This window comes from Panicum virgatum, chromosome 9N (assembly GCF_016808335.1).
Source record: "Panicum virgatum strain AP13 chromosome 9N, P.virgatum_v5, whole genome shotgun sequence".
Classification (NCBI taxonomy): domain Eukaryota; kingdom Viridiplantae; phylum Streptophyta; class Magnoliopsida; order Poales; family Poaceae; genus Panicum; species Panicum virgatum.
Genome location: NC_053153.1, coordinates 8,902,393 through 8,919,330, shown reverse-complemented (window position 1 = coordinate 8,919,330; position 16,938 = coordinate 8,902,393). Strand labels below are relative to the sequence as shown.

The 16,938-nt window shown below is 47.1% G+C and overlaps 2 protein-coding genes across 3 annotated transcripts; one reads left to right on the top strand and one right to left on the bottom strand.

Annotated features, from left to right (window-relative positions):
• Positions 1-2,220: 2,220 nt before the first annotated feature.
• LOC120687923 (GATA transcription factor 19-like) lies at positions 2,221-6,729 on the top strand. Of its 2 annotated transcripts, none has more exons than XR_005680907.1 (8): positions 2,221-2,497; positions 3,838-3,924; positions 4,010-4,125; positions 5,204-5,320; positions 5,450-5,555; positions 5,763-5,823; positions 5,927-6,003; positions 6,277-6,729. XR_005680907.1 is itself a non-coding variant. In XM_039970014.1 (8 exons), exons 1-8 carry the CDS (start codon positions 2,309-2,311, stop codon positions 6,350-6,352), a joined length of 837 nt encoding a protein of 278 aa, XP_039825948.1. In that variant the 5' UTR covers positions 2,225-2,308; the 3' UTR covers positions 6,353-6,729. The 2 variants fall into 2 exon arrangements, 1 of the variants encoding a protein (XP_039825948.1); XM_039970014.1 differs by having other exon boundaries at positions 2,225-2,497; positions 5,763-5,831.
• Positions 6,730-7,002: 273 nt separating this feature from the next.
• Positions 7,003-14,293, bottom strand: LOC120687922 (glucose-1-phosphate adenylyltransferase large subunit 1, chloroplastic/amyloplastic). The gene is made up of 15 exons (XM_039970013.1): positions 13,918-14,293; positions 13,715-13,828; positions 10,734-10,907; positions 10,556-10,648; positions 10,118-10,201; positions 9,970-10,025; positions 9,675-9,768; positions 9,382-9,494; positions 9,159-9,231; positions 8,629-8,709; positions 8,301-8,387; positions 8,013-8,117; positions 7,771-7,877; positions 7,620-7,680; positions 7,003-7,387 (listed from the first exon to the last, which is right to left on the bottom strand). The coding sequence occupies exons 1-15, from the start codon at positions 14,083-14,085 to the stop codon at positions 7,286-7,288; spliced, it is 1,512 nt and encodes a 503-aa protein (XP_039825947.1). The 5' UTR covers positions 14,086-14,293; the 3' UTR covers positions 7,003-7,285.
• Between the last annotated feature and the right edge of the window lie 2,645 nt (positions 14,294-16,938).

Genomic DNA, 16,938 nt, shown 5'->3' with positions numbered 1-16,938 from the left:
GTTTTCGGAACGGAGCCGATACTATGAGCCCTGCATCATCAAGAAATGAACACCATTCATAACGAAGAAAGAGAGCGAACCGGAGGAAGAAGAGAGGGGGTGTAAAGGCAGCTACCACACAGCAGGTGAGCCACTGGAAGAGCAAAGCTTGATGGCGGCCATGTTCTGTAGCTTCTGTTCACATGGTCTGTCTGAAAGAGTGAAGTTTATAGATGTATATTAGATGCTTGTCCAAAATTTGCAGTAGCATAAAAGGAAACAAAAACAAAAAAAGATTGAAGATCTATTACTTGTGTGAAGGTGGGTTATAGTATCTCAAGTCAGCAAAATCTGGCTTTATTTGCATCCAGCTTGCGTGTATTTTGCTGGATTTTCCTTTCGACTTTGCATATGAGTGAAATATGAATCCAAGATGGTCTAGTCGAATAATCGTCACTGTTTTCTTCCTTGTTGATCTTGTAATGCTGTTTATCAAGATTTGCGCAGAGGTTGATGGAGATAAAATAGTACAACAAAACATGGTGCAATCCTTGGCTCTGTCCAAAACCAGTCAGAAAACTAAACTTAGGCAAACAGACTGACGCGGGCATAGAGAATTATGATTTTGTGAGTGAGAATGTTCATTCTACGCATCAAGTCACGGACATGATCTAGTGAAGAGAAAACAAACTCGCCGAGTGATTCAGATCGACTCAAACTTCAAAGGGGCTTGATGGAAAGCTTCAGGAAGACAAGCATGGCGACGGGGTTGGTTCATTCCAAATTCCAAGCAATGGATATCGCCACACGAACACTGAATGAAGATCAGGTACAGGGTTCCCTCATTGTCGGCTCCATCTCGAACACTGAATTAGCAGAGCTTTCCTGAGGCTGGCCGAGGTTGGGTGAGCGTGGAACGCGGGACGGCGTGAGAACGGCGCGCTCGACGGCGGCGACCGCTCTGCTCGAGGACGGACGACGGCGCCCAGCAGGCGTCGCACAGGGCCGCGCTGGTGCCGACCGCCCCGTCCTGTCTGTCAACGTTGACGTCGCGGTGGTTTCAGAGGTCCTCTTCCCTCCGGCTAGCAGAAGCCCATGCCCGTCGCGCGCCCGGCGACCGCGCTGGTGACACCGTCGCCCGGCCGGAACTTGATCGAGCCGCCGGCCTCGGCCAGCGAAAGGAGGAATGGGCTGGCTGGGCAGTAGCACCACCTCGATCTACATAACGTGGCGTGGAGTACTGCGATACGGCGAGCCGCGCCTGGAACGCGGCCGTGCTTTGTCGAGCCGCCGGTGTGGGGCTGGGGCGTGAGCGCGGTCGGTAAACTACAGGAATACCCAGAAAGGCGACATCGACGGCGCCGGGGCCGCGCGGCGATGCCTCGTCGGTCGATAGCCGACGCGCCCGCGAGGTCATCGCTCGATCGGTGCTGAGGACGTACGTGCCGGTGCGCTCGACCTGCGCCCAGCACTTTGGCAATCTCAACGGCTGCGGCGCCGTCGACATTGGGAATCAGTGGCGGCCGGCGTCCCCCTAAGCTCGTTGCTCGATGGTGGCGCTCTACGATGCGTGACGCCCGCGCGTGCGTCACCGCGGCCTTGAGAAGAGAGCGCCGGAGCGGCCTTGAGCAGAGCCTTGTGTAAACGACGCGCTCCTCAGGACGCACGGGCTCTAGGACCTTAAGGACGTTGATCGATGGTCGTCGCTGAGGACCCACGTATCTATTGGTAATTGATCTCTGCGGCATCTTGCCTTGTGGATGCTATGTTGCAATGTGCAAGCATCGCAGTGGTGCCCACTTAGTAATAGAAAAGGAAGATTAATTTCTCTTGGTACACTTTCTCGAACGCAATTGAGAATGAAAATATATTTTTTTACCAAGATAAACTGGTGCTTGTGCGTGCACCACTTCCCATCCATTTTTCAAGTACGTACAGCTGCAGTGTAGTAAGTGGTGGTCATTTTCTTTCAGAACATTCATGACCTGGTTAAGGTTCCCAGAATGTCGATCCGACGAATTCATCTCAAGTTCTTATAAGTTATAACGAAACTAACTTCACTCTACTGTATCGAGAAAGCGTAAAACTGCTACTTTCGCAAACCCATCTAGAAGGCGTAAACCGGATTTCTGTTTTTGCTTTGGAAGCGGAAAGCCAGATTGCGTAGCCGGTAGCCTTCTGGCGTCCCGCGGGCGGACACGTACATCGGCGGTGTATAACTGTATGCTCGGTGTTCCACCATCACACGTGCGCGGCTCCCGTCCATCCCCTCCACACGTGCGCTCGAACCGAGCCCGTCCGCACATCTCCACCGTCCGATCCCCAGCCGATGGCGGCGGAGCCCGCGGCGGACGACCATGATCCCCGGCCACCCCCGGCGGATGGCCCCGCCGCTGCCGGCGGGGGCGACGCCTCCGCGTCGGCGGCGGCGGAGGCGCTGATGAGCGCGGCGTCGGAGCAGCTCACGATGGTGTACCAGGGCGACGTCTACGTCTTCGACCCCGTCTCGCCCCAAAAGGTCGCGCCTTTTGCACCCACCCGAATTCCATAGCCCCCGCTCGGTTCTCCCCCGTTGGTCGCGTTGACTTGTTGCGGCGGTCGCGGTTCCTGTTGCCCGGAGATGGCCTGCGCCGGCGATGAATTGCGCCGCGGGATTATGCGTTTTATCGGCAAATGTTGTTCGAGTTTTCCGGAGGCGCTGTGCTATTGGGTCGCACATAATCAAATTGTACCTTTGATGCATGGGTTGAATTTTAAGGGGAATCGATTATCGGTTGTGGGTATATTGGTTTCGGTTTCTCATTTTGTTCTGCTGTAAATAGCTGGTGTCCGTCTGTTCCCTTGCGTTTAATTGCGCGAAGAGTGTTCATGTCACTGTTATTGGTCGCCGATGTCTAAAGGGAGGGGCTGATGTTATTATGAATAAGTTTGGCTATTCTTCGATCAGCCTGGCTATACTCTTCTAGTGGAATCGAGATTGCATGCTTGATTGCTGAATGTTACTTTTTTTTTGTTTGACATTTTCAATGAAGACTTGAAGAGTGGGGCATTTCTTGATAGATTAGAATATTAGACAGTTTTTGTCTGTATTATGATGTTCTAGTAATCCTGCGGTGAAGTCATGTGTTTTCTGAAAAGTGGATTATATCGTCCTTGCTATGACTATAACATATTTGTACTTGTGTTATATTTACTGACCAAAATTGCAATAGAAGCGTAAGCTCGTTTGTTTAGATCAGAAGCGTATATTCTTTGCTCCTAAGTTTTATTAGTCTTTGGAACCAAAGTGTGAAACTCTGCAACCATGTTTCATATGTGGTCGTGGGTTAAACTATAGTGTTTTATATGATTTACTTTTCTCATTGGCAAGTTGAGGATTTTAATTTTTCTGGCTGTTATATTTCAAAAAAAAAAATCTCGGTGTTTGGGGGAGATTCTTTGGAAAGCTGGAGCCAACTGAATTAGGCAACTGCTGTCTGTGAGCAATTGAGTTGAAGTACCTGGATTAGTCAAAGTCGTAGTCATACTTTCAAAATGTTAAGAGGGATCTAATCATGAAACGATATATAATGATTTAGTCTTTAAAATGATATAGTATTAGTAAGGAGAGTGATTGTAGATGCAATCATGAACCCTGGTGAAACCAGGTGTAGTGAAAAGCTCCACTGGCATGAATATTAACAAAGTAAGCAGGATGCAACCATGTTAAAGATTCTGAGGGTTACTATGCCTAGATTATTATTATTGATTTTATTTAAGTGTATATAGTGATGAAATTGTTTCACTGACACATGTATCCTGGGGCCACATGTAAGTGAGCGTATCCAGAAACTCAACTAAAAGTTTCCTTTTGAACAGGTTCAGGCTGTTCTGTTAGTACTTGGAGGGTACGAGGTTCCGCCTGATTTACTAAACAGGGCTGTTCCTACTGCAAATGATGAGAAGGTATCCACTGGCTACAAAATGTATGCAGTAAGGATTTATAACTATTTCCAGTTTCTCCTCCTAAAGCGTTGTCTCGTATGTGCAGAGTACAACTGTGGCTGCTAGAAGGTTTGCTTCATTAATGAGATTCCGTGAGAAGAGAAAGGAAAGATGTTATGGCAAAAGGATTAGATACAATGTGCGCAAGGAGGTCGCCCAAAAGTATAGACAGAATTCATGCCACTCATATGTTTTGTGATGATATATGATTATGCGCACAGAATCTGACTATCATAACAGATCACAGATTCACCTGGGGGGTGGGGCAAATTTAACATTTTAAAGTTCGTGCATAATGAGAATTTATAAGTATTCTTGGTTAAAAAAAAGGCATTCTGTTGTTTTGGAGGATTTGAGATATAAACTGTAAGAAAATCTGCATTAGCATGTGTCCACATTAGAAAAATTATCAGCTTATTGTGGCCTTGATCGTGTTTAGCTTTGCTACCACCACCAACAAAGCCTTAATGTTTGAGACTGCCAGACCACATAAATGATGTTGTACCGCACCTTAGACATTGTAATGTGAACATAATCTTTGGTATTAGGACCAGAGTTAATTCTTTTCTCACATCACTCTGTTGATATGCACCATGGAATCTGAGTATTTGTGTGATACAGGCATCTTACTCAATGGGCTCTGAGCCTCTGATACATTATAAGACTCTACCTTATTTAGTGAGAAGTCTTTAAACGTTCATGGTTATCAAATCAAAGTGAATGCTTAAAACACTTTATTTCAGTTAGATATCAACATGAATGAGGATTTGCTTTTTATGCCTTTTAGTTTTGGATTTTGGAGGAAGTATCATGTAAAGAATTAGATGGGTTCTATGGAGAAAGGAATCGATTGTGATATTCTGAAGTTTTATTATTTGCCGTTACCTTGCCAGGCACTCATTTTTCATTTGTTACTCCTGCTTTTCTGATACCAAGGTGTTTCCCTGGTTCCCCCACACCTTCGAAGCTGGTTCAATCCAGCCACCATTTTTTTCATTCTAATCTTGCAAGAGAAGGTGTTTCTGTTTTTTTATTATCCTTTTACTTTCTGATACAGCTGCCCGGTGACAAACCCTGACTAACCTATTGCTGCCCCCCACCATTCACCACTGGGAACACATCCCAGATTTATTTGCCATGGACACTGGATAACCATATTTTGCATTCAAAAGATCTCTGCTGAATTTTTGTTGTAAATTATTTTGTTTCATACATTGCACAAACTTTTCAATACTTTCAGGATGAAACGACGTAAAGGCCAATTTGCTGGGAGGTCAGATTTTGGTGATGGTGCCTGTTCTTCTGTAGCTTGTGGCTCTCCAGCTAACGGCGAGGATGATCATTTTAAAGAAACCCAGTGAGTTGGTTGCCATGTTTGTCAACTATCAACTGTTTGACTGGTGTATGTGCAAATCGTGTTACATCAGTTTCATATGCAGAAAGTTGCTCCCTCCATGTAGTTACTAATGTTGGCCTGTTTTGCTAGTTGCCAAAATTGTGGCATCAGCTCAAGACTTACCCCAGCAATGCGTCGGGGCCCAGCTGGTCCAAGGTCCCTCTGTAATGCTTGTGGCCTAATGTGGGCAAATAAGGTACTTCTTTCTCTATGTCAATCATAGCACCTCTTGTCATGTTTTGTACCTTCTCTTTTCTTCTCATGTCAAAGCAAAAGTAGCATTCTCCTTAAATTGACCAACAACCTGGCAAGATATTCTGATTGGCCAACACATTACCTGATTAGCGTGTGCTTGTGGGCCCTACTAGTAACATTCCTACTAGTTAACATTTGAAATTTTCAGGGTACTCTAAGAAGTCCTCTGCATGCCCCCAAAATGACTCTGCAGCATCCTGCCAATCCAAGTAAAACGGTGTGCCATCTTTGTAATAGAATCTTATTTATTTGAACATTTTTTCTTGAAACAAAGTTTTATCTGAACATGGCACTTCTAATTTACTTGTGCAGGGAGATACAAATGACAAAATTTCGATCGATCTTCCTGCGGAGCATAATCAAGCCATGGTCAAAACTGACTCCGGGATGTAAGCATGCTCTTTCACTGTATTTGAAATAATAGTTTGGAAGCTGTATGATGTTGTATGGTCTACTGTGCAAATAAGCAAATGTAAACTTTGAGTTATCTTGGGATTAGTTTAAACAGTGAGGGACAAACTCTCATGAAACAGTTTAGATGTAATTTCTTCATTTGGTTTATCAGTGGATATAGCTGCCTAGAGCAATGACGAGGTCTCTCGAAAACTTACTTTGTATATAATAAAATGCACAATTGCTAAACCTTCTAATTTATTGGTCAGGATGCCAGAACAGGAACAGGAGCAGAAGCTGGACATATGCCCACCGACCGAAGAAGACATCAAGTCAGTTTCATGACAAATACTTAAACATGTGTACATAAATTGGGACATAGGTTTCTGTCAAAAACTCCTGAGTTTAGGATGGCACATAAGGCAGAGAAACTAACAAAAGCAGTTCCATTGCGAAAAAAAATGCATGCATTGGGCCGCCACATTTATCTCCTACCTGATTCATGTTGTACTTATTGCTGACAATAATGCAGTCCTTACCCTGTTTTGATCTCACTAGGTGACTGGGCATAAACCCAAAATGTTCTTCTGAATACTCTAGCATAAAGCATTCTTTGAGCAATGTGTTATTTATTGTTGCAAAACCATTTCGATAGTCATTTCATGGGCAGCAATGTGATTATTTTGTAAAAGAACCACATTGTGTATGGTGCATTTGGATTATGGTTGAACGAGTTGGTATAATATCGATAATTCAGAGAAACAATCAGAAAAAAACATTCAACGATCATTTTCATCAGATAGTTACCACAGAGTTCTGTATGAATAGTGTGCCATTCATTACATAAATTTATTTTGATCTTAAAAGGTATTACGTTACAGCTGTATCTATCTAAAGTTTATGTCTTACCAAGCACATTGAAATTGGCACAAGCAACTCCTAACATGGTTACACGATGGATCTGGAAAAAGGAAAGAAAGGAAATGCAACACACATGTACCAACTTACCAATTGAATGAAAGGTGGTAAAAGCTTTTTGTGTACATTGTCCAAGGACCAGTAAAACTGAAGTGCTGAGCCACAGAAAATGTTCATGGTCTAACAGAGTCCTTTTAGTCAAATACAACATGGTGAGACACGGCAGGCTTGCAAACAAAAATGATCTTGTATAGACAAGCAAAAGCTCTTAATTGCTGCACGTCACAGCTTATTGTAAAACTACAAAGAACCCCTATGATTATTTATGCTGCAAATGCCTGTCTGGTGAGCCTTTTTAGCTCATATGACCAATCCGTCGGCGATTATTGAGTTCTTCAGTACGATAGTGATGCCGGATCGGATACAAAAGCCTTCGGATGTTCTATCAGCTTCCTCTACGCCCTGCAAAAGGGTCCAACAGCCAGCCAGTTTTGTTTAGAGTTTTGACGGGACAATCTCTGAAGAGTTGTGACATACATAGCAAAAACAAATAATATCCTGTAACTCGTGGTAACATATACATTGTGGACATCTTAATTTCTTGCAACTTGCAACTCATGGTTTCATCCAACACTATTTCTGGAAGCTATTGGTACTATTACCGAATGAAAGAGGCAGCAGAGATCATGCATACCTCAGCGTTGGTGATCGTCACGTTCTTCCCTATCCTCGCGTTCTTGTCTATGATACACTTTCTGCAGAGAACAAAAGGGACACATTAAGAGTGAATAAACGTTGATGTCTAAAAATGAGCCATTGCTACATAGTAAAATATGCTTGCATACTGAATCGTCGTATTCTCCCCAATCCCAATGGGAACTTTTCCTTCAGCAAGCAGTTCTTCTCTTTCCGGATCAGTTTCGTAGTAATCAGCACCGAGCATTACTGTATCCTGCAGGGAAAAAGATGAAACAACACATTTGCCACTAACTATAGAGCTACTAGAATAAATAAATCAGATAACGCTTGATACTTGTTTCTCTATGTCCCCATAGTGAAATAAAATCAACAAAGAAGGAGATCTGACCTTGAGGTACACATTGGAGCCTATCCGAGAACGGACTCCAACCACACTGTGTTCTATCCTGCAGTTATCCAAGAAACATCCGTGCGAAATGATTGAATCAGTGATCTGCATTGACATCACAGTGTTAGAAGGTCAGATAGAAACCAGATAGTATTATGATGCTTGATCAATGAATTGCTAACTAAAACTGTAAATGTGAATTGAATAATATATGGGAACACAAAAAAATGGTGCAGAAAAAAGGGAGGGCCAGATGAGCCATTCTAGTACAGACTGAGAGCATATTACCTTACTATTGTTGACCATAGATGGCGGTAGGTTTCTCCGTGATGTGTACATTGGTTTGTTAGCATCATAGAAGCTGAACCTTGGAGGCTGCATAGTTTAACAAAAGGGTGAACACAAGTTACAAAGAGTTCAAGGTTTCACACTTTCACCATTGGCCATCACACCATGAATGTTTGAAAACCAATGCCAAAAGTGAGAGCATGAATGAATATGTATGGTAAAAGGGATTCCCTTCAGTAGTCCTTTCCTAGAAAAACTACAAACTTTGAAAGCAAAGTGGTAGAAAAAGATATTTCCAGTAAGTATGCAGAAATCATAAAAGGGATACCTGCTCAGCAAGGGCAAGGTTTGCTTCAAAGAAGGACTTAATAGTTCCAATATCTTCCCAGTAATCATTGAAAAGATATGCCTGAAATAATTCAATATTAGACATTCCTCCATGATATTCCAGAACTTTTCCCATTTTCTAAAAAGATGAAAGTGCGCAATTAGGGAAATAATATTAGATATTCCTCCATGATATGAAAGTGCAGGATTCCAGAACTTTTCCATTTTCTAAAAATATGAAAGTGCACAATTAGGGAATTAAATAATATTACAAACAGGTTTAATACACAACAAAGCTGTTATGCATGCCTTTTAATTATGCAATTTTCATGGCCTGATTGTAACTTAAGAAGGGAAGTAAAGGTACTGCTGAAAAATTGTGACATCGTTTCATGCATGCCTAGGAAGTTAGATTGATTTCAGCAGTACCTTATACTGATTTTTGACAGACAATTAGAAGAAATGTGAATAACATAGTGATGCAATCCTGTTTTTTCAACAATGAACTTACGATGTTGATCGCTTATGTACCTTTACATTGATTTCCTTTGCTGAAGCAGGAATTATTTCAGAACCAAAATCATTCGCAGTGGGAAAACGCCATCTGACCTAACGATGATACAGTACAGCTTAAGATCGACCAGCAGTTAAAACATTTAACATAAAAAATGAGTATTCAAAACCCCCTTTATGGTAACCAAATATATTATTTGCTGGCCCTTTTTATGAGCTCCAGTGAATTGAATTGCCATACCTTAAAAGGTTTAGGAGTATGTCTTTCTTAAAAATATAAACCCCCATTGACGCTATGTAGGGTTTCTGCTCTGCTTCCTCCTTTGATAAGCCAAGCACCGTGGTGTCAACTTGCTGCAAAAAAAAAATGAATAATTAACGCCTCATGAATTTCTGTATTTTTATTTTAATGTTCATTCTCGTTTATGCAGTACTACCTGGTGGCACATTGAGCCAACTAAAAGTTGATTTTAAATTGTGTAGCATAAGAACTACATGACAGTTGGCTTGGGGGGGGGGGGGAATCCAACTTACCATTGCCTTTAAATCATCTCCTTTTGGCTTCTCGCTGAATGAAATTATTCTTCCGGTGTCATCTATCTTCATTAGACCAAAATCAGATGCCCGGCTGACATATAAAAGAGAGTTATTCATGCTCACGGCCACAAGGACCAAATAAAGATGTGGAAACACATGAAAGAAAGCTCAGCATATGCTCCAAAACAGAGCAATGAAATCAAACTAATCTAAACAAAACTATATGTAAAAGCCGCTTGAATAGTCCTGACTCCTGAGTGGCTACTAGCTGGTGAAATGTAAAGAGATTCACCTGCCATCAATTGGCAAACAACAGATGCTGATGCCTGCACCTCTTTGCCGATGACTCTGCAAATTAAATTGCAAAAAACAAATTGCAAATGCAATACTTGAACAGTCAAATGGGAGAGGTGATTTATCTGTCAATCTGTGGTATTGACCTGAAGAAAGTCCATGTAATCCATACGGTAGAGGTGATCACCAGAAAGAATCAGCACATCTTCAATGTCTTTGGCTCTGGCATCCTGCAGAGCAAAAAGGCATTACAGTTTGTGCAAAGAACAACATTGTATTTTTCAGTAGTACATTAATTAAGATGAGTATAATTGGCAACTGAGCAGTACAGTTGGATTGAATAAATTCATGACCTTCCCATTTGAACTAGTAAAAAAAATGTGGAAATGCTTTTCACCACACAAGCAAAAGACTAATTTCGGTGAGCACTAAAGCATCGGCATATCTGTGGCTTTGGGTAATTGGCACTGGATTGACACCACATGGGCATGTTTGCACCGCATTTAACACTTTGAATCACGGTTCATGTCCATGGAAAAAGAAGGCATTGGTCGTATGTGATAGCTGAACAAAAAAAAACGTACATCAAAAAGCCAGTCGAACTGCCGAACTGCATCGGCTGTACCCTGAAACCACCTCTTTCCCTCCGTTCCAGGCCTCTGTGTTGCTGCTAGAACCTGAAAAACAGTTGGATTCCCTACGTGTCAGATCATCGCCACAAATCATTGTAGCCTGGTCGTCATCCCCTAGAGTTACACGCACCTCGACGAATCCGTCTCCAAACGCCACGCCATTGCTGAAATCGTAGGCCCTGGAGAGGTGGCGGTTGAGGGACGCCGAGTTGAACTGGGTGAGGATGTACACCTTGTTGATCCCGCTGTTTATGCAGTTGCTCATCGGCACGTCGATCAGCCGGTACGCGCCGCCAATCGGCACCTGAAATGCAGAGCAATAATTGTGACACCTCAGGTGTTAATTACCTGTCATTAAGGCTAATTACGGTCATTAGCGTCACAAACCAGGCTAATTACGGTCATTAGCGTCACAAACCACTAGAGGGAAACTTTTTTTAACAAATTCTACCTAGTTCAGCCCGGACCGGTCTGACCGGTATGGGCGACCGGTCTGACCGGTCTAAACTGAGTTGGCGGTTTTGGGCCCCACAACATTTAAATCAGGGGCGAAGCCAGCCCAGCTGATCGTTGGGGTCTTGTTCATAAGAAAGTTGGGGTCTAAGCTGCTGGTAACAGTGATTTGCATTGAGTTTAGTAGATTTTGTCGGGGTCCGCAGACCCCGGTAAACACCCTTGGCTCCGCCACTGATTTAAATCACTCTCATCTCTCTCCCAACGACTCATTCATCCTCCCCAGCGCACAGCCCGTCTCTCTCCCGAGCTCCCTCCTCCCTCAAACCCTCACCTCCAAATCCCTCCTCTCCATTGGATTCCAAGGGCGGGGAGAGCTTCAAATCGGTGGAGGATCAACTTCCCCATGTTCTTCTCCATGGGGTGACGCGGGATCGCAAGTTCTTCGTGGGGGAGGAGCCATTCAAGGTAAATAGGTTAGGGTTGGATCGATCTCTTGTTCTAGAAGGTTTTAGGTGGTTTCCTCTGGTCAAAAGCATCCACATGAACCCCTGAACTAGATCCTAGAAGGTATTTGGAGTTGGTGGGCGATTTTCGCCGCGCCAAGGTTTCTAGTTTCTGGTCTGGGTAGGACCGGGCTGACCGTTATAGCTGGGCTGAGCAGGGGTAAATAGGTGGTTGTTGACACAGTTAGTTGGAAATTTAGTTGGGTATTGATTACTTGTAATTTTTATAAATTGTGCATGCATTTTTCATGTCATATACATATGCATACGTGTAGCAGCTGCGGCGGAGGAGGTCGTATACGAGGTGGTTGCGGAGCCCCAGGGGCAAGCCCCGCAGCAGGAGGGTCGCGAGGAGTCGGCCCAAGGCCTAACTCACCCTAGTGTTGAGCAGCAGACTAAAGGCAAGCTCCGGTGCATGTCCTATTATTTTAAATTATGATTCACTATGTATATATTTTATCTATTACTTGTGCATTACGTATTAGGAATTGATTGGAACCATAGCTGCATGATCCTTAGGTTTCCTTGAGTTTTTTTACTAGTATGTCTAGGTCGATAGCGGCGCCAGGCTAAATAAGTCCGGTGGAAGTCGGGTGACTTCGTGTCACTCGCGAGACACAGGAAATTTTAGAAGCCGAGTAATTGCCGGTTACTCGCGAGATACATTATTATCTTTATACTTCAGTATTTGAGAAATGGATTGAAATGGATATGGAGATGTGAGACCGGGCGGGGATGATGGTATTAGGTTTGGCGGTAGGACAGGGTTCCTGGGTGTCTTAGCCCCGTCCGTGTCGATTAAGGACCGGTCGTTGTGGCAGTGCTGATCGGGGATTGAATTGTACTAACCGCATGCCGGGAGCAGGAGGTAGTCGAAACCGGTAAGCCTAATACTGCTTTGCTTCGAAAGTACAGGACTTCAACTCACCTCCTGGGGTAGTCGACTAGTCGCGGAGAAATAGGGATGCACGTTTACTTTTGGGGGTTTCACATTGAGTTCGGCTGACCATATGATGGTGGGGCGGTCCTGTAGTTTGAGGTGGGGAGGGGAATGGTTGGTGCGTGTGGTCCGACGGGTCCTATACGTGCCGTGTTGGTTAGGTCCACCTTGCAAGGTTAAATTGGATCGATTCGCCGTGTCTCGCGGATATGAGGGCCTTGATCTCTTTGTCACCTCGTAGCAAATGAGTTAGGATATTAGAGATATAAAAATGGATACTATTCTGAATCTTAATTGGATGATCCAACACGCGTGTGTAGCTAGGCAAACATTAGTGAGAGTCTATCTATATAAAATATGCGGCTAAAACATTGAAAGTAAGGATACACCTCTAGTTGCTATTTCTGCAAAACAAACCACCAGCCAAATGCCGTGCATGTCTAGGTATGTGGGTTAAGGTATACCCACTGGTCGGGTAAGGCTTGCTGAGTATTAGTATACTCAGGGTTTGTTGCCACAATTATTATTTCAGGGCACCCGGACGTCGACTTCTGCCCCTGCTGTGTCAAGTTCATCCGCCGGAATGCAGAGGGGTGGGAGGTGGTGGAGCGAGACCCTTAGGTTAGGGGGTTGTCGGGTTGTACACTCGAGGGCAGAGTGTTCAGCCTCTCTGTTTTGCGCAGACCGGTCTGACCGGCCCGTGGGACCAGTCTGACCGGTGGAGGCGGCAGAATGGTGCCGACCGGTCCGACCGGTTGAGTGAACCGGTCCGACCGGTCGAGAAGGATCAGAACTGGTGATAGTTAGAATAGATGTAGGATCTTTTGATTTCGAACTTCAGACCATCTATTGTAAAGTTTTATAAATTAATTGCATATATTTGAACTCGGTTTGTAAAACTTATTGTTTCGTTTTCATTGAGTTTATATTTTCAAGTAATACGTGTGTTTGTACCATCTGCGCCCGCCTTCGCGTGGGACTTCCGGTGTTGTTTCGATCGGGCCGTGGGTTGAGAAAGGATCGCCAAATTAAGCCGTTAAGCTAATGTGCCCGATGTATTCAAATGACGGCCATTGCACTTAATTAGAGATTTAATTTGGCGGTTACATGAATTTAAATCTTCGCTCACAAGTCACAAATAACTTGAGCCACATTTTGGGTGTTATTTTTGCAAGAGATAGATGAAGCGGAAGGTGGGAAGGATGCACTCACCGCGGGCTTGGCCCTGCGCTTGGTGAGCGGGAAGAGCCTGGTCCCGGCGCCGCCGCCGAGGATGACCGCCACCACCGTCTTGGAGTTCCTGGCCTCCAGCGCCTCGTCCTCGGACTGCGTGCGACAACCGAGTGCCCGTGAGTCGTGGCTATCTAGCTAGAGCGACAACCGAGAGGAAGAACTAAACAGGGACAGGCACGGACGGCGCCCACGGCGGTGGCGGCCTCGGTGGTCGCGACGGACATCCGCACGGAGAGGCGTCTGCTGCCGCGGAGCGCCCACGGCCGCGGCGGCACGCGCGCAACGCCCCCGCCGAGCACGCGCACGCCGGGCGCAGCGGGCGCCGCGGTGGCGACGCGCAGGTTCATCATCGCAGATCGCCGACGCGACGCTGAAGGACCCCGCCGCCCGAGGTCGCTCCCGCACTCCCTTCGTCGGCAATGGCAGGGGGGGAAGCGGCGGTCGTCGCGCCTCCGAGCTCCCCGTGGGTTTTAAAACTTTCCAGCAGCGCCCGGCGTGGAGGCGATGCCACGGTGGAGAGCGGAAGAAGGTAGGGGCGCAGGGGGAGGAGACGACGAAGAAAAATCTCCCCCCGCTACGAACCCATGTCTCCGGCCTGCTGACCTGTGGGGCCGAGGCTACGTGGGGTAGAGCCGTCAGAGAGGGCGAGGTGGAATCCGCGCCGGTGTGCGGAGGAGTGGAAGCTTCTCTCGCTGGCTCGCCCCCCAGTCGAGACGTTATCCGGCGCGAGGCCTGACGTCCACACGTCGTCGCCTCCCCGCCGCCTCCTCGGCTCCTCCTGTCCTGCGGTTCTCGCCCGCTGTTCCTTTCCTTTTTGGAAGCTCCCGTGCCTCTCATGGGACTGGGTGGGCCCACCGCGCGGCCTGGCGGTGGCGGGGTGGCGGCGGGGCAGCCAGCGACGGAAGACGGAACGGATCTGCTCGTCCAGGAGCTCCTGCCCCGGTGGTGATGGCATATTCCGAGGTCTTTCACTCTTTCTGTCAGCCTTGCATGCTTGGACAGTTGGACGTTTGCAAGGGCACCTGCAGTGCACTGTCACCGCTCTCAGCCTCTCACGGTCGCCGTCACCGGAGCGTCAGGTGGCCAGCGATGGTCGGGACCGGGATGCCGGGAGGGGAAAGTAGGCGCGTAGGCATGCAGCATTTGCTCGCTCGGCAATGGTGATCGGATCGCCTCGTCGGCTGACGTCGACGAGCAAAGATTTTTTTGGAGAGACTAAAATTGAATGTTAAATAATTAAGTGTTAAACTTGAGCACCTATTAATATTTATATTTACTAAAAAAATTAAATTTTGGCCAAATTTTACCACATCTCTATTAACACTCCTATTTGGAAACACTAGTGCTAAAGCTGAGCACTTCCATCCATTAGCATTTGGATCTAAACAGCCAAACAGAGTAAGACAGCCAAACAGAGTCTAAGACGTGGCGATAGCGACCGGAAACCAGCTCGATCAACAGATACATGGATCGTGTGAAGAAACAGTGGCATCCTCGAGACCGACACACATCTAAGAGGAGTAGTTATTAGATACATGGCTGTCGGTGTACCCAGACCGGGGTACTCACTTCTACTGTGTCAAGGCTGATACACGCGTAGTTATCCGTAACTACGCCCTGAGGGCCTGAGCAGCCGGACCCCAGCGGTCCGACTCCGTCTCACCGGGCCAACGGCCTCGGACCTACTCCACCACGTAGGGACAGGTCCGGTGACGCCACATGTCCCAGAGATGGAAATGCTCAGGGTCTTCTGCCGTGGATTCGGACCCCCACAGTCAGGTCTGGGACCTCCACGTGCCTATCCGGACCCCCCGAGCCCTCGACTCAGCACTCCGCTCGGGAGGGGTCCGGAACCGCCACGTGCCCCTGTGGGCGCGGCCGCCGACCCCCGGGTCCGGTGCCACCACGTGTTCCACAGGCACGAGTCTTCTGCCTGAAGCCAGCCCTCCTGCCGCATTAAATGCTGGTGGTTGGGGCGTGCGCTGCCAGAGCAGAGCATCGGATACCCACTCACGGGTTGGACAGGTGTGACATGACAACACGGTAAGCCCGCCTGTTTCCAAGGCGGCTCGTTTATTACCGAGGCACGCAACAGTGTCTCAGCGCCGCGCACGTGGGCGACGAGTCATGATGACCAGCTACTAACTGGAGCAACAGTGCACGCTGCTACAGCGGACTGAGTCAGTAGTTCGGCGCTTCATCATGACCCGACACGCGGCTCCAGAGGCTAGACTCTACTCCGACAGGACAGCTCCTCCACGTGCCTATCCGGACCCCCCGAGCCCTCGGCTCAGCACTCCGCTCGGGAGGGGTCCGGAGCCGCCATGTGTCACGCAGACGCGGGCGCGGGCGCAAGCCTTCTGCTGGAAGCTCGCCCACGTGTCCTGCATGTGCGGTCGCGGGCACAAGCCTTCCGCTGGAAACTCTCTCACCCACCCGCATTAAGTGCGAGTGGTTGAGGTGTGCTCTGCTGCCGCTGAGCACGGGGCAGCTTTTGTCAGTCCACAATGTGGATCGCGAGTTACTGAGGCATGCAGTCAAATCTCAGCGTCACGCATGGGCGGTAAGTCATGATGACCTACTTCTGACAACTCGGTAACAGTATGCCGCAACAGTGAACAGAGAGGGTAATGCGGCGCTGCACCCTACCCTCTATGTTCGTAGCTGCCTACACCGACATGACGGCTCAAGACCATACCCAGTCGGAAGGTATGCACGGAGGCCGACGACGAAGATCTCCGGATCTGTAGCATTTAAGGCTCCGCTGTGTACAATATCAAATATATCGCCGGCCCACCTGTCGGGGCCCCGCTCAGTGTACGTGCTCCTCTTGGACATATAAAAGGGAGAGCACGCCCGCTAGGAAAAAAAGAGGTTCCACAAGTTTTCACACATGCAGAGACAGGCATAGCTCCTCCCCCAGCTTGCACACAAGCTCAGGCAATACATCACACAGTGGACGTAGGGTATTACGCTCCGGCGGCCCGAACCACTCTAAATCCTTGTGTGCTTCCGTGTTCTTGCGCCTCTAGATCGAGTATTCCTTGACTGCCCCCACGCACATCCTACACTTAGGATTAGGCGGGTGCATTACGCCACCTGGCTGTGGTTTTCCACACACGACATTTGGCGTGCCAGGTAGGGGCTGCTTGGCTTTCGCTTGATCATCGGCTCGGCATCGCCATGTTTCAGGTGGCGAGCGC

Bases quoted from the DNA above. Each gene is read 5' to 3' on its own strand.
- LOC120687923 (XM_039970014.1), top strand. From the start codon at position 2,309: ATGGCGGCGGAGCCCGCGGCGGACGACCATGATCCCCGGCCACCCCCG. The intron at 4,126-5,203 runs GTATAGACAGAA...CAATACTTTCAG, and splicing joins CGCAAGGAGGTCGCCCAAAA to GATGAAACGACGTAAAGGCC. The intron at 6,004-6,276 runs GTAAGCATGCTC...TTTATTGGTCAG, and splicing joins GTCAAAACTGACTCCGGGAT to GATGCCAGAACAGGAACAGG.
- LOC120687922 (XM_039970013.1), bottom strand. From the start codon at position 14,085: ATGATGAACCTGCGCGTCGCCACCGCGGCGCCCGCTGCGCCCGGCGTG. The intron at 9,232-9,381 runs GTATGGCAATTC...TCGTTAGGTCAG, and splicing joins ATACTCCTAAACCTTTTAAG to ATGGCGTTTTCCCACTGCGA. The intron at 8,388-8,628 runs GTATCCCTTTTA...TAAACTATGCAG, and splicing joins ACCTTGCCCTTGCTGAGCAG to CCTCCAAGGTTCAGCTTCTA.